The sequence below is a fragment of the Zosterops lateralis genome (genome assembly GCF_965231275.1).
Source record: "Zosterops lateralis genome assembly, chromosome: 15".
Classification (NCBI taxonomy): Eukaryota; Metazoa; Chordata; class Aves; order Passeriformes; family Zosteropidae; genus Zosterops; species Zosterops lateralis.
Window position 1 is genome coordinate 6,210,527 of NC_139775.1, and position 23,573 is coordinate 6,234,099.

General features: G+C 44.1%; 1 protein-coding gene across 1 annotated transcript; it reads right to left on the minus strand.

Annotated features, from left to right (window-relative positions):
• Positions 1–7,609: 7,609 nt before the first annotated feature.
• On the minus strand, positions 7,610–23,424 carry REXO5 (RNA exonuclease 5; the record flags this gene model as incomplete). Its single annotated transcript, XM_083872299.1, has 19 exons — positions 7,610–7,799; positions 9,762–9,871; positions 10,432–10,625; positions 11,145–11,364; positions 11,832–11,924; positions 12,406–12,543; positions 12,666–12,776; positions 13,110–13,218; positions 13,532–13,668; positions 14,264–14,366; positions 15,749–15,843; positions 16,407–16,545; positions 17,329–17,444; positions 18,768–18,856; positions 18,998–19,147; positions 19,572–19,656; positions 20,504–20,630; positions 21,519–21,640; positions 23,317–23,424. 19 exons carry the CDS (start codon positions 23,422–23,424, stop codon positions 7,730–7,732), a joined length of 2,316 nt encoding a protein of 771 aa, XP_083728425.1. The 3' UTR covers positions 7,610–7,729.
• Between the last annotated feature and the right edge of the window lie 149 nt (positions 23,425–23,573).

The window sequence follows — 23,573 nt, forward strand, 5'->3', positions numbered from 1 at the left end:
AAGGCTTTCTGTATAGCCAAGTACTGGCTTAATGAATTTGATATACTTCCGTTACACACCTTTTATTTTCATAGCTGCATTTCAGGATCATAAACCAACTTCAACTGAAAAAAAAAAAAGAAAAAGAAAAAAAAAAAGCTTGGACAGTCATCCATAGCATCTAATGGCTTTTGTGATATAAGGGTTTTAAAGCTAAAGGGAAACAGGTTTTTAGTGGTGAGTGTGTCACCAGGTCCAGGGTGTCTGCTGACCCCACAGGGGTTAGCAGCGAGAGGAATAGGATCTGCCTGAATTCTGGACTGGCTTTGCTGGTGTGCAGCCCTGCAATAGCTTGGCTTGGAGGTCATAAATCACTAGCAAAATGTGGGTAATGCAAACTGCTTAAAAACAAACCCACAAGCCACAGATAGTGTCTCTTTCATCTATTAAAGGAGAGTTTGGTCCATGCTGCTTTTGCTGGCAGACAAGCTGTGGAAAACAAATGTGGTTGTTTTAGATGCAGCAGAATGTGGCCCTTTGCAGGAGAGCCCTGAAGTTGCTGTCCTATTGGTAAATACACCCAAAGCTTTGTCCTTGCTTCTCTAACTTTCTGTGGCAAAAAAAAGTGTTTGGCAGCAAAACCTTATTCTGATTCGGTGAGCAAAGCAGGCCAAAGCACTTGTGCAGGAATTGCTGAATTTATGGTGAGACTTTTGCTGGTGCTGTTATTTTTAAAAGACTAAAATAAATTCCCCAACAGAGGCTGCTTTGTTAGGAAAAGTTCCAAGTGGAGACTGATTTGATAGTAAATGAAGACTGTATTTGTAAGTTTGAGACTCTTCATTCAGCTATTAAATGCTTTGTTTATCACTTTTTTTTTTCCCCTAAAGGAAATTTAAAATGTCCAGGGCGCGAAAAGTAACTATTCAAATGGGTAGCCAGTGCATGCATGCACACCAGATGATGGCAGCTTCTGATTTATTCCCTAGCATGCAGCAGCTCCAAAGGATGCGGGATAGAGCTCTTTAAGGAAGGTGTTCATCTAGTGATTGGAATGTGGCAGCAGTGAGGAAATCAATCTATAGTGCATCAGACTCAGCCATTTCAATGTATAGATGTAATACAGCTTCTTTTTAAAGGCAGAGGTGAACACACAGGAAGGGAAAATCTGGTTTCCTGTTGGGGAAAGGGCGTACCATTACCAGTGGCTGAGGTCCCACGTGTTCAGCGTGGGGGACAGCCCTGCTCCTGTTCCGCTGCTTCCAGCCAGGCAGGAGCAACTCCACCCACTGGGCAGGGTACTTGCGAAAATAGCCAAATGATATATCTAGCAAAGCATCACTTATTTTTAGCCTAATTTCAGTCCTTTAATTGGTATTTACAGAGTGCAAGCCAGACCTGTGTTAGTTTTAAACTCCTGAAGCAGGAGCCAAAGGGGCAGCTCTTTGGCAGTGCTGGCAGTGAGTAGGGCTGTCAAACCTTCTCTTGGATTGCCTAGTGATTTTGTGATCACAAACGAGACTGGCTGAACTCTGTAATGCTAGGGTGAGGGAGTGGGGTTTGTGTGTCTCTCTGAGAAGTCTTTAATAACATTGGAGCCTCTGAAAATATACTTGTTTAATGGTTAAACTGTGACTGTCTGTGGAACAGGCCAAATACATTCACTCTTCAATTTTATATCATTTAGTTCTTCATTGTGTAGGGCACAGGACTGTAAGTAAGCAGTGATGCTGATGAAATCCTTGAAACCATTGCAACTGTTTAATTTTTTAAAAAAATAGATTATGCGTTAGGAATCTTTATGCATGTAGTGAATCTGCTGCAACTTGGGATAAATAACTATAGATAATTATATAGATAGTTGGAGTAATATACTGGAAAACTGGTCTGACATCCACAGCCTGTGGCATTTTACTGCCTTCTCTTATATGCAAAGAAATACAACTCCTGTAAACTTCAGCCCCTAGTAATAAAACCTGACCACCTACCCCATATTATAGTTTGCAACACCTTTAAAATTTGGCTTTCAGATCAACTGGAGGCTTAATTTTGCTAATTTTTACTTGCATGGGTGCATTTCTGAGGTCAAAGACTATCTATTGATTCAAGTAAGGATTTGAAAGATGCTGCCCATAGCTGGCCATAAAAAATGACAGATGCAATGAGCTGGTATTGAACACCAAATCGTGAGTTTATTTGCTGCTGGTGCTATTCTACATGGGGAATTACAGCTTTTTAGTACTGTGCAATCCTAGTGAAACGACAACAGGTCTGGCAGGTGGCACAGAAGCAGCTGCAGCTGTGGCAGTTGGGACTGAGAGAGCTGCTCTCCTGGGCTGGCCTGGCAGATCTTCTGGATCAGCTCTGAAACCAGGACAGTTCTCAGCCCAGCACAGTTCAGGGCATGAAATGCACTCAGGCTGCTCTGCTGAGGACACAGTGGCTCGGGTTGGTGGCAGAGGGTGCAGCCCCTCCTCCTGTGGACAGTGCTGGGGGCAGCAGCAGCTTTACTGGGTGATTTTTATTTCCCTCTGTGTGTCCAGCGGAGCCTGAGGAACCCATGGATCCAGGGCTAGCCTGTCATCCTTGGTTCCCAGGCCTATGCACTGACCAGTGACCTTAGACTTTTCGTGACACTGTCAACATAAGCCTTGTTTCCAAAAAAAGCCCAACAAAGTTAAAGAAACACCATGTAGTTAATAGCCACCTCAGTTGTGATATAGTTTGTTGGCTGAGGTTACATCATTCCTATTCTTTGGTAAATAATAGTCATTGTGAGTTTCTGGGTCTTGCAGCCTTGTGTTCTGCAGTGCGATCCTTTTTTAGAAGGTCTTCAGAAAATTGGGCACCCAGTTCTTCCCTTGAGCCCACTCTGCTCAAAGTGTGTGCATGTGAATTAAGCATCTTCCTTTTTAATAGGAAAGGCTAAACCTGAAACTCAAAATTCTTCAGGGTAGTGCTTCAGTATGGAGAAAAACATATTTTTTCAAATAAGTATTAAAGCAAAGCGTCTGCTTGAATTTTGTTGTGTGCAAACAAACCCACCAGTGTTAACATTTTCTCTCTGTATTATTGAAGATTGACCCTTTGGTTTTATAGTGTGAACTGAAGTGAAATTCATGAGATTGTAAGACAGAAAGAAGGCTGTAACTCCTTCACCATGAAGTACGTAGGTATCTCTACCTCTTGTTCTTAGACTTGAATAGTTTAAGGCTACCATCCTTTTGTCCCAGGATTTTATGCCTGGATGAGTAATCTATTTTTTTTAATTGACCCAAGTTAAGTATTATCTATTTGCCAGTTTTTGGTATCCTGTGTTTAACCTGTATGCAAAGGACCCTTTGGAAGGGGACCAGGTCAAGCTGCAAACCAGAGTTGGTCCTCCCGGGTGCTACTTTTGGAGTGCAATTGAGCAACCGTGGGCCGTGGCTCAGGGGCTTCTGTCACCATACATCCTCTTCCCTGGTCCGTGCTGACAGTGAATTGAAGATGGAGCAACTGCTCCCCAAGAGGGAGCCATTAGCCTTTTCATTTGCCCTTGAAAAGCTTTAGGAACCCACCTGATGCAGTGCCATGAGTGTATTTTTCTTTTAATCAAAAATACTGTGTTTTGTTCCGTGTTGGACTGGACTTGTAACCACCCAGCAAAGATGGGACCTGCAAAAGTGCAAAGGCTACATGCGTCCTTTTTGTCCCTGAGGTCAGAATCCTGCTCAGGATAAAACCCTTGTGCTTGAGTAAAGCTAGAGTGTTCTCAAGAGAACTGGAGATGCCGGAGTGGCTTTGGTGCTCAGCTGTGTTCGTTAATGCACTGGGGGTGTTCTTGCCACACATCTGTGTCCTTCCTTTTCTCTCTGAAAGCAAACTGCAACACAGTTGCTGTCACGGCAAATCCTCCACAGTGCGATGCTGTAACAACTGCTGCTGCGAGATTCTTCCAGTGTGAGGGCTGGTTTTGGGGCGTGACCTCTTGCACTATCAGGATGGGCACGTATTTCAAGAGAACAGGGGGACGTGAGACAATAGGTAAAAGGAGCATGTACGTTCTTGTCCTAACAGCTTGCCTTAAATCACTGACATTGCAGCAGTTCTTTGCTACTATTGCAATCCTCAGTCTTTGAAAATCCAACAGGTTCTGTAGGTAATACTGTTTTTTGTTTAATTTTTAATAAGTTTCTATCTTTGCGTAATTGCACTCTTCACATAAGCCCTTTTTGGATAGCGTGTCATTTCACACAGGAAAAAAAGTCCATCCCCAGTGTTTGTGCTGTAAAGTGTTTCTTTTTTCCCCCTGTAAATTATATCCAGACTAAAGGTTGCCTACTGTTGGATCAGCGTGTTTACTTGAATGTTGCCATTTTATGCAGTTAAAACTGCTGACTCTTGCTCTTCTCTGGGCCTGTGAGAGTGGAGATTGTGTGACCAGAGGTGGCAAACTTGCACAGAGGGTCGGTGAAGCTGAAGGCTGGCTGCTGCTCCCATGTGTGTTACTCCTTAGAGGACTTCACAGATTAGTGCTCCATATTTGGAAGTTGTGACTTTTTAAGTTGTGCTGAACAAAGTTATTTTAAAATACACTTGCTTCCTTATCTGTAAGTTTGAAATAGTCTTTACAAAAGAGATGGGCTGGCAGGAGAGGGTTGGAGGGCCTTGTGCTCTAAGTTATTGAGTAGCTCAAGTTCCAGGAGCCATGGATGGGACTGGCAGGATTCTGTCCTGAGCCAGCACTGTTGGGGTTTGCACTGGCTGGTCTTGAGGCATGAAACAACCACAAGGCCTTGCTGGGCTATGTGGGAAGGGTCAGGCTGGGAGCACTGGCTGGTGCAGCCTCATTTCTTTCTTGTGGATCTTGAGGCCCCAGTTCAGCCTCAAGTCCCTCTCTGTGGAAGGAACACATTTCGGTAGAGTTGCTCCTTGACAAGTAACTCAGTGTAACTAAGGAAGTAAGGGGAGCAGGGTTTGTGTGGCTGTCACTGCACCTCGTGTGAGCACAGGGCCTCTCAGCTCCTCTCAGTAAACCAGCAAGGGTGGGCAGGGTCACATCTGCTGTTCTTTGTGCCTGGGGGTGTTTTGCCTTTTCAGACTTACCAAGGAGATAACCCTGTATGAGCCAGTTTTCTCACTCTGGGAAATGATGAATGTGTTGCATGTCACGGAGCAGCCCCATGGTTCCTCTTTGGGACAGCAGTATCAGAAGTACTGTGTAAATGTAATGCTTGAAAACAGCTGGAGTAAATTCTGTTTCATGTAGGATCTTTATTTCAAGGGGATGCAGCCAAATTTGAAACCTGATCTAGAGGAAAATACAGAGAATTTCAGGGCAATGCATCTACTAAGTCCCAATCTACTGAATTGGTTTGTAGTTTTACAGTTACTTTTCTTACATCAGATTTTCTCACCATTGGTGTCTGGAACAGAATGGAAACAGCATCTTATGGAATGTGCAATCTAAGGCACAGTGCAAGTAGGGTGTGATAAGAAGGTTGTCTTTACTTGCTAGCAATCCTGAGTGCAATGTTTTTGTTGTGTCCCTTTTGGAAGAAGAGCATTAAGTACAGTCTGAGGTTTTTCTTTTCTTATAAACAAAGCATTGGTTTGTCCATTACTGACTTCTTGTGAAATTTGTGCCAGATGTATATTAAATATTTTGGTGCTTTTTCTAATCCCAGCTGCCATTCATTTACCTGTGAGATTATTGTACTTCTGTATATTTAAATGACCAATCCCTTAAAGAAAAAACAAAACAAAATCCTTTAGTCACAATGTATCCTGACTACTGTAGCTTGTAAATGTTCCAAAGCTTCTGGGTTTCCTGTATTCCAGTAAGGTCTGAGGGGAGGAGAACGGCTACAGAAATCTCACCCACTGGAAGAGGAACTCGCACGCTGTTCTGTGCATTACTGAACAAATGAGTAACATTTGTGGTGTTTACATAATGACACGTTGGTGTTCACTTTTTTGTGCTTAAGCTTTGTACAAATGTCTTATTTAAAGCTGAAGTCCTTTTTACATTTTTCAATTAAAAAGGGACAAATTACTTATTTTTCCATGCCTATGAATAGGACTCTTCCTAGTTTTATTTGTCATGTGAGTTTCTCAATCAGGACTCCTGGGTGCCCACTAAATCCCATCTAGTCCTGGCAGGGAGGTGACCATGGCATTTTTAAGTGTGCAGATGGAAAAGTAGCTGGTTTTTTTCAGCTTTGCAGTGCAAGTGTCTGCAACAAAGAGATGCTGGATGTGAACAGCCTGAACAGGAGTGAATCCTTACAGAGGGATGAGTGCTGGGGTCAGTCTGCCCTTCACCCCCTGCCCTGAGCTGCCTGAGCCCCTGGTCTCCGCTGGACTGGCTCAGCAGTGGGGACTGGCTGTGCTGCTGAAGGCACTGGCTCCCTTTCACATTCTGTAGTAGCACTGACGTTATTGCTTATGCCAGTTTGCAATAGCTGCAGCCAAAGGAATGCCAGGCTCACTTGGAGTGGCCAAAATACCTCTGTGTGAGAAAAATGGCTGCATTCATCTTGCTGAATAATAGATTTAATTTTCAGGTGGCTTTAAATTTAGTCATTAATGACACTGACATGAGCATCTCCTGCCTGCTCACTGCTGCTTCTGGGCTTGTGCTGAACTTACCTTTCTCCTGCTTTCCTGTATTTGTGCCTGCTCCTCCATGCAGCAATTCCCAGCATCCAAATCCCAACACAAGGAGAGAGCCCAGCCCAGCCCAGTGAACTTAAGGTTGGAAAGTAGGAGGGTATAAATATTCCATCAGCTGTATTTAATAATTTCTGGAATTATAAGTATTTCAGCTTTATCTTGGCCTATTCCAATTCACATGAAAAAAATCCCTCATCTCATGGTCAAACCTTTTAACAAACATTTCTTTTTAATTTTTCAATTGGTTTTTCCTGAGTGCCTAAAACTCTCCGAAGCATCTTTGTGCTTGGAAATTCTGTATGTTAATAAGAAATGCTCAAGCAGCCTCTATTTCAAGTGGCAGTGGCTGCAAAGGAGAGGTCTGGAGCTGCAAGTTGCAAATCACCTCATGGTGCTTCCAGCTCCCTGTGGGAAGCGATGCTGTGCGAAGTCCACACAGCCATGTGCTTTCCTTAAAACATCCCTTGCCCCTCCCACAGCCACACATCAACTTTTTTTTTTTTTTTTTTTTTTTTTTTTTCTTTTTTTTTTCATGTGAGGGAAGGGTGGGGGTGGTCAGGGAGGGAGGAGAAAGTGGAGATTGTCCAAGAAGTATGAATCACTGATTCCTCCTTTCCATGGACTAAGTACAGCACTTTCCCAGAAAGGAGGCAGCGACTGCAGCTCAGGAGTTGGCACTGCACAGTTCCAGAAATCCACACAATTCCTGGGGCAGCTGTTAACTGCAGAGCAGCTGCTGCAGGTTCTACTGACCTGGCTGGCTGATTTATGGCCTGGGATGTTCCAGGGGTGATGCCCCAGCTGGTACCTTTGTCTCCAGGAAGGAATGACATCCACAGGCCAATCCTGCGCAGCTTCTGTGGAGCACTGCTCCGGTTTGCCCCAGCACCTGCCTGGCTCAACAGTCCCCCAGCAAGAAGGGTTAATGGTAAAGGTTTTGTGCTTTGAGACACTTTGAATGGCTTTTATTTTTAGATATTGTAGAAGATACAGAGTGAAAGCCTGTTGTTCTTATGGTAAGAGATGTTTACAAAGACATCAATATTTAATTAAAAATATCTTAACAAAAGACTTCGCTTAAAAATTTGGCAGTTTAACAAGCACTCCTCCCTTCATCATCTTTTATTCCCATCAGACCAAGGCCGGATTGTGATCCCTGTGTGCTGCAACACAAACAAGAGGTGTGTTAGTTCTGCTCAGTTCAGCCTTGCTGCACATAACTCTGTTGGGCTGGCAGTGAGAGGCCTGCAACCCCCCAGGTCAGCACATTCAAAAATTAATTCTTTTTCCACCCCACAATTACTTGGCATCCTTTTTAATCAAGAAGCCTACTCTGAACTGTTGGTCCTCAGGGAAACAGTAGTGAGGAACCTCACAATTGGCAAGAAATCTTTTCCCAGCCTGAGATGGAGCTCCCATCCAACCCACTCAGCAGCCTGAGAGTGTGAGCCAAGCTCTGTGGGCTTCCACAGGCTCCCTGTGGATGCAGATTCCTGAATCCACCTGTTCTGCTGGTGGGATTCCTACCCCTTGGTGATGGAAGATTGTGCTAAGTGAGAATAGCTGCAAATGGCCCTTGAAAAGTGTTGGGACGTGCTGAACCCAGTGACTGCTGCAAAGGACACATGGAGTGGACTGCAACTCACAGCCATCCCTGCCTCAAACCTTCCCATGGGGTGACAGGTGAGTGTGCTGGGTACCTGAGGTGGTACGGGGTGCAGAGAGGCAAATGATTGCTCAGAAATGTAAAAACAGATGCAGTTTTAGCCCAGAGAAGGCAGCAGCTGATCCAAGGCCCACATACACTGAAGTGCCCACACCCAGGTCAGACTGGGGCACTGTTTGAATCTGAGCTGTGCTAAGGGTGACCTGCAGGGAGTACTCTGTAGATAAGGCAGGAACTGCTGCTGCCTTTGTTTGTAAACCACAATTTGGGGTGGGGGAATAAACAACTTAGGCTCTATTGAAGATGACAAATTATAATGTTCCTGAAGTTATTAATAACTGAATAATTAGAGCAAATCATGTCAAGAGCAGGCCTTGGCTGGAATGGTTTGTCACTGCCATTAAGCCTAAACATCCCTTGGTTTCAGATTAATCCTCTAGGGACACAGTTTGGAGCAGAGGATTATAACAGCATAATGGCTCTCTTCAGGAAGCCTTGCAAGTAAGGGAGGGGAACCTGGCGTGGCTGCCCAGCCAGGCAGAAGAGATGCTGCTGAGCAGCTCTGGTTCTGCTGCTGTTCCAGGGCATGTCTGGTGTCTCCACAAGGAACAGTGCCCCTTCTGCTGAGGGGCACTGAAGAAACACAAAGGTAGGTGTGACCTTTATTAGGCTGACCAGTGACAGTGAGAGCACAGAAGGCTGTTGAAGTGAGTATGTCCTCAGTAACCAGGGCTTTGCTTAGGAAAGATTGAACCTTTCTGGTTAATAATTAAACAGTGAGACTGGCAGTTCAGGCCCAGGGGGTGAACTGCAGGAAGCACAATCTAGCTGGAAGTATCCCTGATAGAAGTGCTGCAGCCCAACTCAAATGCACAACTTGTTCCTTCCTACAAAAGCTGAAGGACTCTTGAACAAATTTGGGGTTTCTCATTTTTGTCCATCACATGAGAATAAGGGCATGAACCACCTCCTTGATCAACTGTGGCTGAAGCACAGTGTGGGTTATCACAACAGCTGGTAGGTGAAGCTTTGGCTGCAGGAATTAGGTGGTTTTAGAAACCAACCCCCACCGCCCCCCCCCAAAAAAAAAAAAAAAAATCCTGCCTGCTGTGGAAACTCTGCTTGATTCTCTCACGGCCACAACATAAAACTTATCTCATTGTCAATGGGGATGAAACATCCTCTGGGGGAGATGGGTGCACTGGTAAGAATCTGTACAATTAATCAACACTGTGGACCCTCAGATGCATGAATTGTGACTCAGGTCTGCTTTGTGGGCAGAACCTGGGGCTGAGGTTTTATTGGCCCGACATGAAAGTCAGATTAAGTACAGCAGCTTCTTCAGCTTTTCTCTTGGGCTTTCTCTTCCTTGTGCAAGGCTTTAATTTTTAATAGATCAAGATAAAAATATTTAGCTCTCTATTTTCCTTGGTTCTTTGCAAAATAGGTAGCAAGTTACCTGTTCACTCCAGGGAAGAGAACAACACACAGGGTGTTACTCTGCAGGCTTCCATAAAGCTTTTTGATATGGTGGTCTAACTTCTTCACCTTTTTCCTTAGATCCTGTTCCTGCATAAGAGAATAGAAGCATTAAAGTCCCCCATTCATCAGCAATTATACTTCTAAGTGTGGGGGGAGGCTGACCTGTGGGATGGCACAGGTGAGGGCAGCAGTGATGGTGCTCCTGCCTGGCACTTGGCAGTGCAGTGCCCAGCTGCAGGGAGAACCACAGGCCCTGCTCAAATGGCACCAAGGTAAACATGAGAGCTGCACCTCCAGAGCTCTCAGTTAGAACTCTTCTTTCCCCTGCAGCCACACAGCCACTCACCTGTCCCTTTGACTCCTGTGCTGCCTGTGCCCTGTCAGCTCTCCAGTACCAGGCTTCACCTCCTGCCCTGTGCACCTGTATGGTTTTAATGTTTCCAGTGCCCTGCAAACATCACATTATCTCGTGTGCTATTCTCTCTCACACTGCTCTATGGGAATTGATCCTTGGCAGTTCCTTTGTTCCAGCACAAGGAGACCCTTCTGTCACAAGCAGCTCTGCACCTCAGTCAGCTCAGTTACCACTCCAGGTTCCAGGGCAGTCCCTCCTCACTACTGCAACATCAACAGAGCCTCACACTCACAGAGTCAGACAGCTGCTCCATCTTCTCATAGAAGATGTGTTTTCCTTGCTTCCCTCTGTTGTGATTCATTTGCGAAATCCATCTCCAGAGGTGACCTGGAGCAAGGGCATTCCTGCTTCTTAGCTCGCTACCCTTCATGGTCCATCCATTTATAGCTTCAAGGGCATCCACAGCACTCTGTGTTTTCTGGAATTCTGAAATGCAAAGAGAAGGGAACATGCTTTGGCAATGCTGTTGCTGCCCTCCTTGGCACCTGCAAGGCAGGGCTAAAGGTGTGGAGCAGGAAGGAGATGACAAACAAATCACTGCAGCAAGCAGATCCTCATCTTGCTACAGATAAACATCAGACTAGAAATGCCAGCTGGCTGCAGCAGCACCCATCGAGCTGTTCTCACTTTTAAGAGGTGATAACTGCTCTGTGTGAGGCTGCACAGTAGCCACCTCTCACATGGAAGTACAGGAGCCCATTAGCTACCCTGGAATTTTTCTAAGTAAATGTTTGGGGTTTTTTTAAGCAGATGTTTTTTCCTCTTAAATATTGAGCTGTAAAGTGCTCCTCCAAACAATATGTGCTTTCACTGGAGCAGTTTAAATAACATCCCTTTGAGCCTACCTGGGTTTCAGTGGCTCTTGCTGTGTCTGTGCAAAGTCCCAAGGGCTGCTGAATGAGCTTATTTGAAGGAAATATGCAGGTTGTGTGTGAAGTTACTTACTGAGGAAACAGCAGTTCCTGTGCTTTCCACTCTGAAGATCCTTTGGCAGGAACAGTGTTTCCAAGTCTTTCAACTGGCTGAATTCTTCTTGCAAATCTATCTCTGTTAATGACTTCTTTAGACCAGCCACATAAATCACACCTTCATTTTCTACATCCAGTTCTAATTCCTTAATCAGAACATTGCAGTCCAGCATTGCTGCAGTGACTGGTCTCTGGACCTGGGGTGGATGCCGGAGGGATAAAAAGCATGTCAGCCCACTGCTCTGTGTTCTGATCTTCTATTTTAAAGTATTTTTCTCTCATTACCTAAAGTAAACAGGTTATTTTCCATCACTTGAGATAAACATGACTAATGAAGGCCAACTTAACTAGTCATGATAAAGGGATATTTGTAATGCAGAAACACTATAAAATGAAAATGCCTACTCTGTATAGCCCTGTTACTTGGATCTGCCTTTTCAAGCTGCAGCTGGAGGTCAGAACATTTTCTAACCCTTCTGATAGGCAGGAAGGAAAAACAGGGATCTAGCCACTTCCTTTCTGCCAGTGGCCCTAAATTGTGCAGGGACAGGGAGACTGTAACAGCACAAGCAGCCAGCATTTGCCCATCACACTGCTGCGATGTTACACAGATGTATTGGAGACTGTGCATGAGCTCTACATAATGTTTGCTGTTTGCCTTTACCTTAATGCAGGATCCTGCTACCTCAGCTCCATTCAGGCTTTCCACAGCAAGCTGGGCAGCTTCCAGCACTTCATACTGGATACAGACATATGGCTTGAAATAGAAGAATAAGATACTTCAGGTTTATTAATGAGACACTTTAGCCCTCCCTTTTAAAAAGTCAGGTCTCAATAAAGTTGTGCTTTCTTTTAAAACTAGAATAATATAAAAAGTTTGGGAGTAAAATATGTAACACTCCACATACTCTAGCTGTTTTAAACCCCCTCCAATTAACACCCCTTTTTTTCTCCTTCGGCTATTAAAGGCCTTAACATATCAGTTCTCTTTAGAAGGACAAAAATCACCTCAGCTTCACCCAGTGCTCAAAGTCCTCTGAGCAGCACATGAGCTGCACTTGTTCTTGTCATTGTGTGAAGCAGCTTTTTAAGTACCCTGAATGATTGTAGTTGATGACTTAACTACCACAAAAAACCTCCAAATGGAGTAACTGGTATTTCTTTGGTTCTAATCCATATCTTTCCAAGAGTTTACTCAGACCTTCCAGGCCTGTCAGCAACCTTTGAGTGCTCCTCACCTGGAATGTTTCAGTTACCACTGTAAGGGACTGGATTGGCCCACACCTCCCAAATTCTTTCTTCACAGACTTCATGCAAAAGTTTTCTTCAAAAGGACCTGCGTAAATTGTCAGCATGTCAGTCAGCTTGCTTCTCACCTGTTGGAACACAGATTAGAGAAGGCACTTCACAAAGCAAAGGAACTAACTACTCAGTGCCTCCTGATAAATCACAGCTCTCTACAAGCTCAGCATGAAGACTTATTCTCAAACAAAAATACCTTTTCATAAAGTCCAGCATGAAGGTGAGATGCAAGGTACTCTGGACCCAAACTGAATTGAATGATACTGAATTTGGACAGGGGAACATCTTCCAAAGCTCTCTGAAGAATCTGGAGGGAGAAGAGCACACAAGGCTCAAAGAGGTACAAGACAGTTGTACTGCAGAGGATCAGAAACAAGACTATTGAATTAAACTCCCAACTTTAATTTTCATTATTGTCCAAGAAAACCCTCAGGCAGAAATTCTCTGGTGAGTCATGAGAGGATGCAGAGGATCAAAGCTCATTTCCAAAATGCTCAAATGGATTTAGCTAACCTGGTATTAACACTATTGCTAACAGTAAGTACTGTCAGTCTAAAATAGGACTCATCTACCCACTCTCAGGTCAAGAACAACTTTGAACTATTTGATGCTTAGACCAACCCACTCTAAGTCCATTCACCTGTTTGTTTGAAGTGCTCAGGTTACTCTGACACAGGCCAGAAGAGTCTAATCCCTGTCTGCCCAAAAGGAGGGGTTTTTGGCCAGTCACCTGCAGACAATCTAAAAAACTAGCAGAGAAAAGTACACTGTGAGTCACAATACTTTTCAATATGAGGAATAAAAACTTTCAAGAAAATGCTTGTCAGAGAATTACAATTCTTTTAAGAGATTTGAAAGAATATTCTTGTCCACAACATCAAAAGGAGCCTCAGCAATACTCTCTGAAATAAGATGAAACTGCTTAAAGTTTTTCAGCACTATACTGCAATTATTTGTGTCTGTCTGAAGATCCTGATGGCTTCTGAAAAACATAAGGCACTTGTTTGATTTTACTGGGGATTCAACTGAAGGAAAAACATATATATTTGAGACTCTTATTACCATGGTTTGGATAATGGTGGAGGCTCATTCAACTGTTCCTGGAACCCACATCCTTGTGGCTGTAGCGCAGCTTTGTTCTGTGAGACCTCAGCCAGTTTTTCAGCTGTCAGAAGCATCTCTAAGTTTAGTTCTGCTACCTTGGGGAAGGAAGAAGATTATTAGCTGCCTTTCATCTCATCAGCTAATTGCAGCTGACCAAAAAGCCTGTGCTTTCTCTGTGAGTCATGTAGGTACACTCCAGCAGTGAAGAAACATGGGCATTAATTTCTTGCCTTATTGTTTTCTGTTGTCATTTTCGAGCATGCAGCACTCACAGCATCAACAGGCAATCATCTCCAACAAAGTTCTCTCAGAAATCAACAACACAAGGGACTCATAAAACCAGCTGAATCACTACCACAACACACAAAGTCTCTCTCTTCTTTCATCTAGAAAAATTACAGGCATTCCTGCAGGCTGGACGTGTCTCAGTCCTTCTTTACTCAGTGCCCCTCTTCAGGATCAGCAGCAATGCTGGCTGATGTCAGTGAGTACTGAGCACTGGTAGTGCCCAGGTTATTCAGGTACCTGGATATAGGCTGGAAGTAACAAGCTCTCAAAACTGAGGCTTCTATCACTGCTTCATTTTCTCTTTTAAATCAACAGGAGGATGGGCAGGAGTGAGTTTTTTCTTTGAAAGCACAACATTATGTTCTGTATTTTAGGATGGAAATCTTAATTAGATATAAATACCTTTGTTGGTCCTTGCTCAATGAAGAATTGAGCTAATTCCAATGCAGCTCTAGCATCTTCTGTAGGATCATGCCCAAGCTTCTGTTCACATTGAATCTCCTTCCTAGGGCATCAAAATTAGGTGTACAGGCAGGTTATCTGTTTTTCCACACTGACCAACATCCTGTCTTTTCTAAACTGCGTCCTTTTCAGGCTAAAGAGCTTTCCCCTCTCCAAAAAGGATTTTAGTTCTGTGCAGCAGCATTCTTGTGAAATATTCCCAAAAGTTACTGCAAGAAATGTTTTTGCAATGTTGAGCAAAATAATATATGGAATTTACAGAATCACAGAATCACTTGGTTGGAAGAGATCTTCAAGATCATCAAGTCCAACCCATGCCCTAACACCTCAACTAAACCATGGCACTGAGTGCCACATCCAGTCTTTCTCTAAACACATCCAGGGATGGTGACTCCATCACCTCCCTGGGCAGACCATTCCCATACTTTATCACTCTTTCTGTAAAAAACATTTTCCTGATATCCAGTCTATATTTCCCTTGGTGCAGCTTAAGGCTGTGTCCTCTCATTTTGTCAGTTGCTGCCTGGAGAAAGAGACCAACCCCCACCTGAGCACAGCCACCTTTCAGGGAGGTGTAGAGAGTGAGAAGGTCACCTCTGAGTCTCCTTTTCTCCAGGCTAAACAACCCCAGCTCCCTCAACCGTTCCTCACAGAATTTGTGTTCCAAGCCCTTCATCAGCTTTGCTGCTTCCCCTGGAGGCACTCAAGCATCTCAATGTCCTTCCTAAACTGAGGAGCCAGAACTGGACAGAGCACTTGAGGTGAGTGCCCAGTACAGGGGAAATTTGACAGAAGCAGTGCTAATGCTTGCTACTCTGATGCATGACTATTTTTAAATTTTTGACTAATTTCTGACTAATTTTTTTATACTTATTTCTTGACTAATGGCCCAACTCACAATTTGCACACAGAGTGGAAGGAAACCCCCAGTTCAGTGAAGTTTGGCACTGCAGAGTATTACCATTCACTGTGAGCATGGGGAGAACTATCTCACTAAGATACTATCCACTGGTAGCTGATACACTGAGAAATACAATTTAAGTCAGTAAATCAGACATTCATGCATTAACCTTTCTTCCTTGCCAACTGAAACAGCTCTCATCTGTGTGAGCCAGAGTGCCTCTGCTGTTCTACAATTCAATACACCTCTACAGCCCTGCAGGAAGGCGAGTTTTGCTGGGACTCAGATCTGGTTAGGTCACAGCATTCCTGCTTGCTCAAAGACAAGCCCATTTATTATGCTGCCTGATGTTTCAAGCAGTCGGTAAATTCCTTTTTATCGTGTCTTACTTGCACAACCTGCTCCTTTCTTTTGAATCTTAGTAACAAAATAATAATTCTGATACTATTAGCAGCAGTGTAAGACCCTATGACCCACCATGACAGTTTCTAATCTTTCCCATGACAGTATAGTAATAATCTTACCCTAAAACAGCTTTGGCTAGAAATTTTAGCTTAAATCTTCGACCTTCATTTCTGGCAAAAAGCAGTGAAGTATCAATAACACTGGGGTGGATCATCTGGAGGAGAAAAATCATCCCCAGTTTAGTTTACGAGCAGCAGACATACAGACCTGGACAGTAACTCCACAATTTTCTGTGCCTCTGCCTTTAATTTCAGTTGCCAGCTTCTTCCTGACAGACATCTTATCCACAAGAGAGCAAAAGGAATAATGAAACAAAGCCAACTCTCCTCTCTACCTCCCACTCTAGTGGGAAGATCTAGATTGGGTTAGAAAGATTAAGTATGATTCAAGATTTTAGATTAGTTAAATTACCCACAGAAAGGACTTCAGTTCTCCCCATGACAGAGCTATCAGAAGCATCTGGCTGAAGCAGAGGGGTAAAGTTGCAACAATATCTGTGTCTGGACAGACATTTCTCTTTTGGGTTTGGAACAGCCCCTTACAAATTTTATAGCTGTAAGGAGAGTTCTTGACTTTTGAATCCTTATAGACGGAGGGCTATTCATATTAAAAAGCAATTAACAATTGTTCACTAATAAAAATAGCAATTGTTAAAGAGTGTTCAGGTGTGAAATGAGAAAGAAAGGGTTGGAAAAACACTCTTAAAAACATACTCACTTCCAAAGCCTGAAGATCAGAATTTAAAGAATGACCCACCAATACTGCATCATGGGGAAGTATTTTTTTTAGCCTGGTTTGGATGTCTGACAGTCTTGTCTTCACTGGAAGAAGCATTTTCCTTGTGATTCCTGAGAATCTTCAAAACAAAATTTGGATGACTTAAAATCAACACATTAGCAACAGTGTGTCCTGGAAAATATTACAAGCAGGTCCTGTAAAATATGAACTCGGTGTAGCTAATCACAGAATGCTATTTACTGTTTTCTGTTCCAACATCAGAGAATATACTGCAGTTAAACTGCTAAGAGTGCTATCACATCTATTTCAAAAGTTTATTTCTCCCAGGCATTCTTAAGTGATGCAGTTGGCATCAGATAGCACAGGTAAGGAAATACTTCAAGTCTGATGGTGGAAGGAGATGCTTCCAAGTAATCTGATGGGACTGGGACATCACCTCCTGGATAAAGCCAGGTGAAATTTTGAAGAAGACAAGCCTTGAGTTTTGCCTGCTTCTGTTATAATCCTGAGCCCCACCCTAAAGGTGTGTACAAGCTCTATGCATTTTTTACGTATGAGCAAATTTAGCTATGGACTCCATCTTATTTTATAATCAGCAGTGAAGAGTAACTTGTGCTGTGTATCATTGATTTTTAAGAGAACTTTCCCACAGACATTGCAGCATGGCAGTGGTTCTGCCTGGTAGCCCCACGGCAGATTGTACACAAAATGTGCAGCATACTGTACATATAATGTTGGTCACTTTAGTCAGACAGAACAAACTCTATTCTTAACACTGAGGGAAATGCAGCAAGCATCTGTGCAAACCAAGGGGTTTCTGAAAGGTCCTGTGTAACAGGCTTAATCTGAAAGGGCTGCAGCTCTGAAAGACAAAGAGAGAAGAAAGGTTTGTGCAAGTGACCTGGTGCGGTAGTTCAGCACTGTGCTCTCAGGTTTGACCAGTTCATTCAGCAGGCACTGACCCTGTGCATCCACCAAAGACACACGAGTGACTTCGTTCCCTTTTGCAGTCAGGCACTGGCAGGAAGAAGCAGAGGCAGTTGTTGAATCAGCACAATGCTGCCACTCAAAAACCTTAGCTAACACCTGCTTTGGCTGCAGCAGCATCCCTGCAAAGGAGTTCCTTCACTAAGATATGCACTACGGTTGTGTTCTGAGCTGCTTTACCGGCTAGCTTGCTCTCTGACCAACATATAGGGAAGGTTTGGTGGGTCTGAACCTCAGGCTGGAGCATGGTCGACCGCATGGAAGAAAGAGTTGACTCCTCACATGAGTTTCACTAGGCTTTATTCCACCCAGGGGCAGCCCACGTGCAGAAGTGAGCTCTGGGCCTTGGTTTTCACCTTAAGTACCCGGGGGCGTCCCCAAGGAGGGGAGAACTCAGAACCAATGGAAGGGGAGGGAGGGTGTGACCCAGAACAGGGAAACTTAACAAAACAATAAAGAAAAGTGGTACCAGAGTACTTTATCGAATCAAAGGGCACCTTCACCCGAATTTTCCAGATCCTCACAGGGTGATTGGCAGGTCTATCATGAGGGAAAGACCACTGGGGGGGTTTGGGGATGGGTGTGTCTGAACAAATCATTGTACACAAATAAGAAAAACATGCATAACTTTAGAAAACCCAAAATGCACACCGCAACAATCCACCACTCACAGCTGGTGGATTTATACTCTAGTGTGCTTCCTTTTAATTGTTCAATGTACACTGTAAGCACAGCAAACACAGGCAGGCACAGCACAGAAAAGCATTGTAAAGAAGTGCTGATTTCACAGAATCAGTCTGTGCTCTGCACTGCACAAGTGCCACTGACAGCACCAGCCCCAGAGATGTTGCACAATTTAAAGGCAGAGCCCAAGTTGTATCAATAGTTACTCAATGCTCATGCCAAACAGGCATCTCTGCAAGGCTAAAACTGCACTAAAGGGGGACTCTTCACCACACCAGCTGCCAAAGGAACTGTGATGGCTAAAGGAAATATGTGTGACAGGGAAGTATCTTTCCTTTCTCAAACCTTGGAGAGAGGTGAGGAGGAATTCCACAGCAGTCTCATGGGTTATTGCAGCATTGCTGACAGGCCTGGCAGACCCAGCTACTGCCCTGGGAGCCAACAGAACTAAGCTCTCTGCTCAGGATTTCTGTCTCATTGCCAGAACCACTGCTGGGGCCTCTCCCATGGCTGCATCAGTACTGGTACTATCAAGGAAGGGACTGGCAGTAGATATTAAGATATCAGAAGTGGTTCACAAATACACAGAGCACTTGGCTCACTTGGGAATGGCTGGTAAAAGCTGGGTGCCTGACTCTATTTTGTAAGGCTACACACACTGATTTTTACCATTTCACAATCCAGACCAAAGAGGGGGCTGCTGTCTGTCCTCTGCTGATCACACTCTGTGGAGATGTAGCCCTGGCATTTAGGGGAACCTGGAGGAAAAACACACCTGGGAATAAGAAAAAGACCTTTCTTCTACAACTCCTATGACAAAACGTATTACTAAACTGTCAAAATTAAAAACAACCCCCAACATAACAAAACAACTGAACAGCCCTCACTCAAAAACTGACCTTCTATGGGATAGTCATTTTCTTTCTGCTCTTTTAAAGTTAGGGTATAGCTTGTAAGGCCTTGTTTTTTTTCTCCATATCTCTGAATGATGGGATCACACTGCAAGTCAGAGCTTTTAGTAATGCATTCACAGCTGATGCAAGTCACACCTGTAAGATACAGAAGCATCTGTCAAGCTCAGTTTCTCCATCAGATCAACACTTAGAGGCTGTACCATTCCAAATTACTACCTGGAACAACAGACTGGAGAAAAAGACACACAGTCTTCTTAGCTCAAACCTAAATTATATGTCTGTCTTTTTGACTAGATACATCTTAGAATAAAATAATTACAACTAGGTAGTAAAGCAGCATGGACTGGGATTAAATATGTTAAAAACTTTCTCTAGTTTTGCCCAACATGAGTTATTGAACTAGTCGGAGTAAGAAGTCTCGTGGTTTAAGCCATTGTATCCTTTTCTAAACAAGTTTACCATGGCAGCACACCGGGATGGCAGAGGATGCAAAGTCATAAATTTCTATTCAAAGTGAGTTACTGTCTTGAAAGAGACAATGCAAACCCAAACAAAATACCTTGTGGAGTGTTTTGAGGTTTCAGGTTTGCTCCTTCTCCATATAGGCTGACTGGGAAGTTGGTGGAAGGTGCTAACGTGAATCTCTAAAAAAAGAAAATGTGAAAACATGTTAGTGACTTTGAATGACAGGCAGAAATAACAAAAAAATGAGGGGTTTATTGATCCCCAAACCAGCTAAATTCAGCGGAGGATGAATAAAGAAACAGGAAATACATTTGGTGTTTTACCAAGAAGAAAAACCCAACACAAACCAAACCTGCTACAATGAGGATAATACAGGATTCTTTGTACTACATGACAGATTTGCCTTGCCTGATATGATCAAGAAGGCAAATTTCAAGACCTTCTTTGATAGAAACTAAAGCCAGTTCCAGTCTTTCCAGTTAAGTTGTAATTTACATTTGCTGCAGTTCAGGAATAACTCTCCAGAAGCTTGAATTCAAGTCCTTCTTTCTTTCTATCTTCCTTCAAAAATGTTGCTTTTAAGTCAGAAAATAAAAATAATTATTTAATAATCTCTTTGGGAAATGGGAGAAACTTGACATGAAGTGCAAATAATAAAAGTGACATTTTTCAACCAGTGGGACTAGCATAACTCTACTGAGAGTCTCCTCACTCAGAGTAAATCCCAAATTATTGAAATCATTCCAAGATATTTATAATCTAATCGGCATCCTGTAGGTTCAGGATACGTAACAGTCAGAGGACTGAAACATCAATAAACATTTCACCTGGTAAGGCTTCAAAGACTTATGTCTTGAAATCCTGTTCCTAATATCAAAACCCAGTCCTTTGTTCTGAGCTGACAACTGCTGCAAACAGATCCTCTCCTTGCTGTCAAGGATGGTCACAGGAATTCCACTGCAGCCATTATCCCTGGGATGTGGTTTCAGGACTGAAAGAAGACACCGATGCAGTCTGGGGACTTACATGCCGGAACACTTTCCTGAGGTGTTTGAACTGTAAATAGAATCTGTAGAAATGGAGTTGGCTCATTTCGTGTAGAACAACAACCACAACCCCAGCCAGGTGGCTTTGGTGATAAATACGGCACCAGCTGCAGTTAAAAAAGAGCAATAATTTTAAAAAACCAAAACATAAAAATCAAAGCAAAACAGTTATCAAGTACTCTTAAAAAAAAGTTGGAACTAGCCCAGCTTTAAGGCAGTACATGGCAAAGTGCCAAATTACTTCAGTAAGAGGTTTTATAGCTTATCTCGAACAGCCACATATTCCTGGAAGCAACAGAATACAGGAGAAGAGTTATTGTGAATTTCTGCTGCATACCATTTCAAGACATGTATACCTCATTCATATGCATCAGAATGTGAATATATGAGCAACTTCAACAGTAGTGATGCAGTCTGGTGAATTAATGTATCAAAATAAGTTTCACAAAGTAATTTTTTATTCACTATTAAAATGTAAAGTGGGGTATTTTCTGCTTTGAGTTTCATTTGAAGATTGATTTCATTTCATTTTTGCCACTCAAGGTTATAAACCCTCCTCAGCCTTTGCCTTCCAGTACTGAGAAGTGGCCCAGAGAAAGGGAGAAGTGACTAAAATGGGGGTTTTTTTCTAAAATGCTCTAGAATGCTCTGCTTTGATAATATCTTATATGAAATGCATTAACATTTGTGTTAATATCACAAATATTTTAACAGGGTATTTTGTTTCTCAGTGTGTGGAGCTTCTTCAGTTCCACAGCAGTCATTTAATTTTTCAAAACTGCATGAAACAAAACTATGTAATGGTAGGATTTCTGACAGAAGAGGAATTCTGCCTCCTGGCCACATCTAACAGCAACTGTGTCTGCACAATCCAGGCTGCCATTATGGCAACTCCACGGAGAGTGCTCCAAACCCAACATGGCTAATTTTCCTTTAGGAATGTTTTCACACCACAGGAGAACACTAGAGCAGGCTGATTGCAGCTGTGGATGTACCTGGGCTGTGCTGCATTGTGGCATTTCCCCAGAGCTGCGTATTTCAGCAGCTCATACAGCTGGTCCTGGCTGATTTCAGAGTCCTTGCCAAGCAGAGCTGCTGACAAACGACACGACTTTTCCTGTGGAACGGGAAATAGCGGTAATGAGTGGTTTCATGTCATCACACCAGTCCATGAAAAAATAAGTAAAAAGTGACTATTTGGATACAACCAGCTACATTTAAAGTAACTATTCCACTCCTTATGGGCAAAAGTTTCCTTTCAGATCCTACTTTAATATTACATTTACTCAACATTTCAGTAACCCAGGTACTCTAACTTCAAAGATTTATTTAATAAAGATTAACATAAGAAGATGTATGCCATAAGGAGGCAGTTGATACGCAAACACAATATCCTGGTCTCTCAACCCTTTTCCCCACTAGCTGCTGTAGAGTTTTAAACATTTGTACAAGTGTCACATGTAGCCACTCACTCTATGTGAGATTTTCCCTCTCTACAGTGTGGGATCTGCTCTGCCAGAAGGGTTTGCTGACCCCTGCAGGGAAAAATGCTTCAGTAAAACCCAAGGAAGATGCAGAAAGCACCGAGGAGATGAGGTGGGGACTGTGCCACACAGTTCTACACAGCAGTTCTTTAAGCCTAAACGCACAAATTCTTCTAAAGGCTAATTAGCAAGTCAATGTGGCGTCTTGGTGACCTCCACGGACCAGATGGCCAGTTCCAAAGAACTCCGGTAAAAATTTTAAAGATATTCTTTTTATAGGGGATGAAAAGACATCAAGGCCTACAAGGCGAAAAGCACCACACATTAGAGAATGCAGAACTTCACAGCATGAAGCACTGGAAGTTCTTTTCCCCTGCACACTAACAAACTATGTGCTCAGTAATTTGGACAGAGCCCGCCCACATGGGACTGAGCTGGTGTGCTCTTCAAGACATTTGTCACTGGGTAAGGAAGTTAAAGAGGTGACAACCGTCGTGGTTCCAGTGGTTAAAAATCATCTGGCAATAACAGCACAGGCTGGTGTAACTGCTAGTGCCCCATCTCTCATGCTAAGTGAGACAAGTAATGACACCGTTGTTTTCAATACGGCCTAATTAAAGCTTTGCAAAAAAAAAAAACCCACACAAAGAGCGGAGGTTTTGATTCACCAGGGAGAGGGTGCTGCCAACCACAGGAATTTGTGTCTAACTGGGTACAAACAGGACTGATCTCACAGGACACGCCAACTCCTGTTCCACACTCAGTGTCCCTGGGTGAGGTGTCACCGTGGGATGCTCTGCGCCCTTGAGAGGTGCATGTGCTGAGCACACACAACGCTCCTTTCAAGAGCTGCTTTGTTTATCAGATTATACTGGAGAATGTATCTATTTTTAAAACAAAATTTCTTATATGTAATGCTGAGCACACCAAATGAGTTCTTTTCCACATCTCTCGGAGCAGAATCCAGGCTCCCCAGGGCAGTGGTCATGGCCCTACACCCGCCAGGGTTTGAGAAGTTTGTCAATGTCAAGTCTGGACAATGCTCTCAGGCACATGGTGGGATTGCTGGGGTGTCCTGTGCAGGGCCAGGAGCTGGACTCCAGTGCGCGCTGTGGATCAATTCAGGACATTCTGTGATGTTATCTGCAGGCACTGGCTGTACCTACTCTCCCGGTACACCGCCGGTGTACACCGCCTTGCTGAGCTCTCAGCACCCCAACGCGGGACACAGCAACACCCCCGAGAAGCGGCCGCAGGGGACACAGGGCCCGCACCGCGCTCCTCACGGCGCCGGGCGCTCGGCTCTCACCTCGGGGCCCGGGCCCGCGCCGCCGCCGTCCGCCTTCCGCCTCTTCCGCGCCGCCCGCGGCCTCCCCGCGGCTCCGCCGGGCCGCTTGAGGCACAGCCCCTTGGCCATGGCCCGCACGGGAGCGGCGGGGCCCGGCACAGCCCCCTCACGGCCCGGCACAGCCCCGCGCTACCGGCGGCTCTGGGACGGCGGCGGGCTGGGCGGGGCCGGGGCCCGCGGCCGGAGCGGCCGAGAGCGCGATGGGGGCGGGCCCGCGG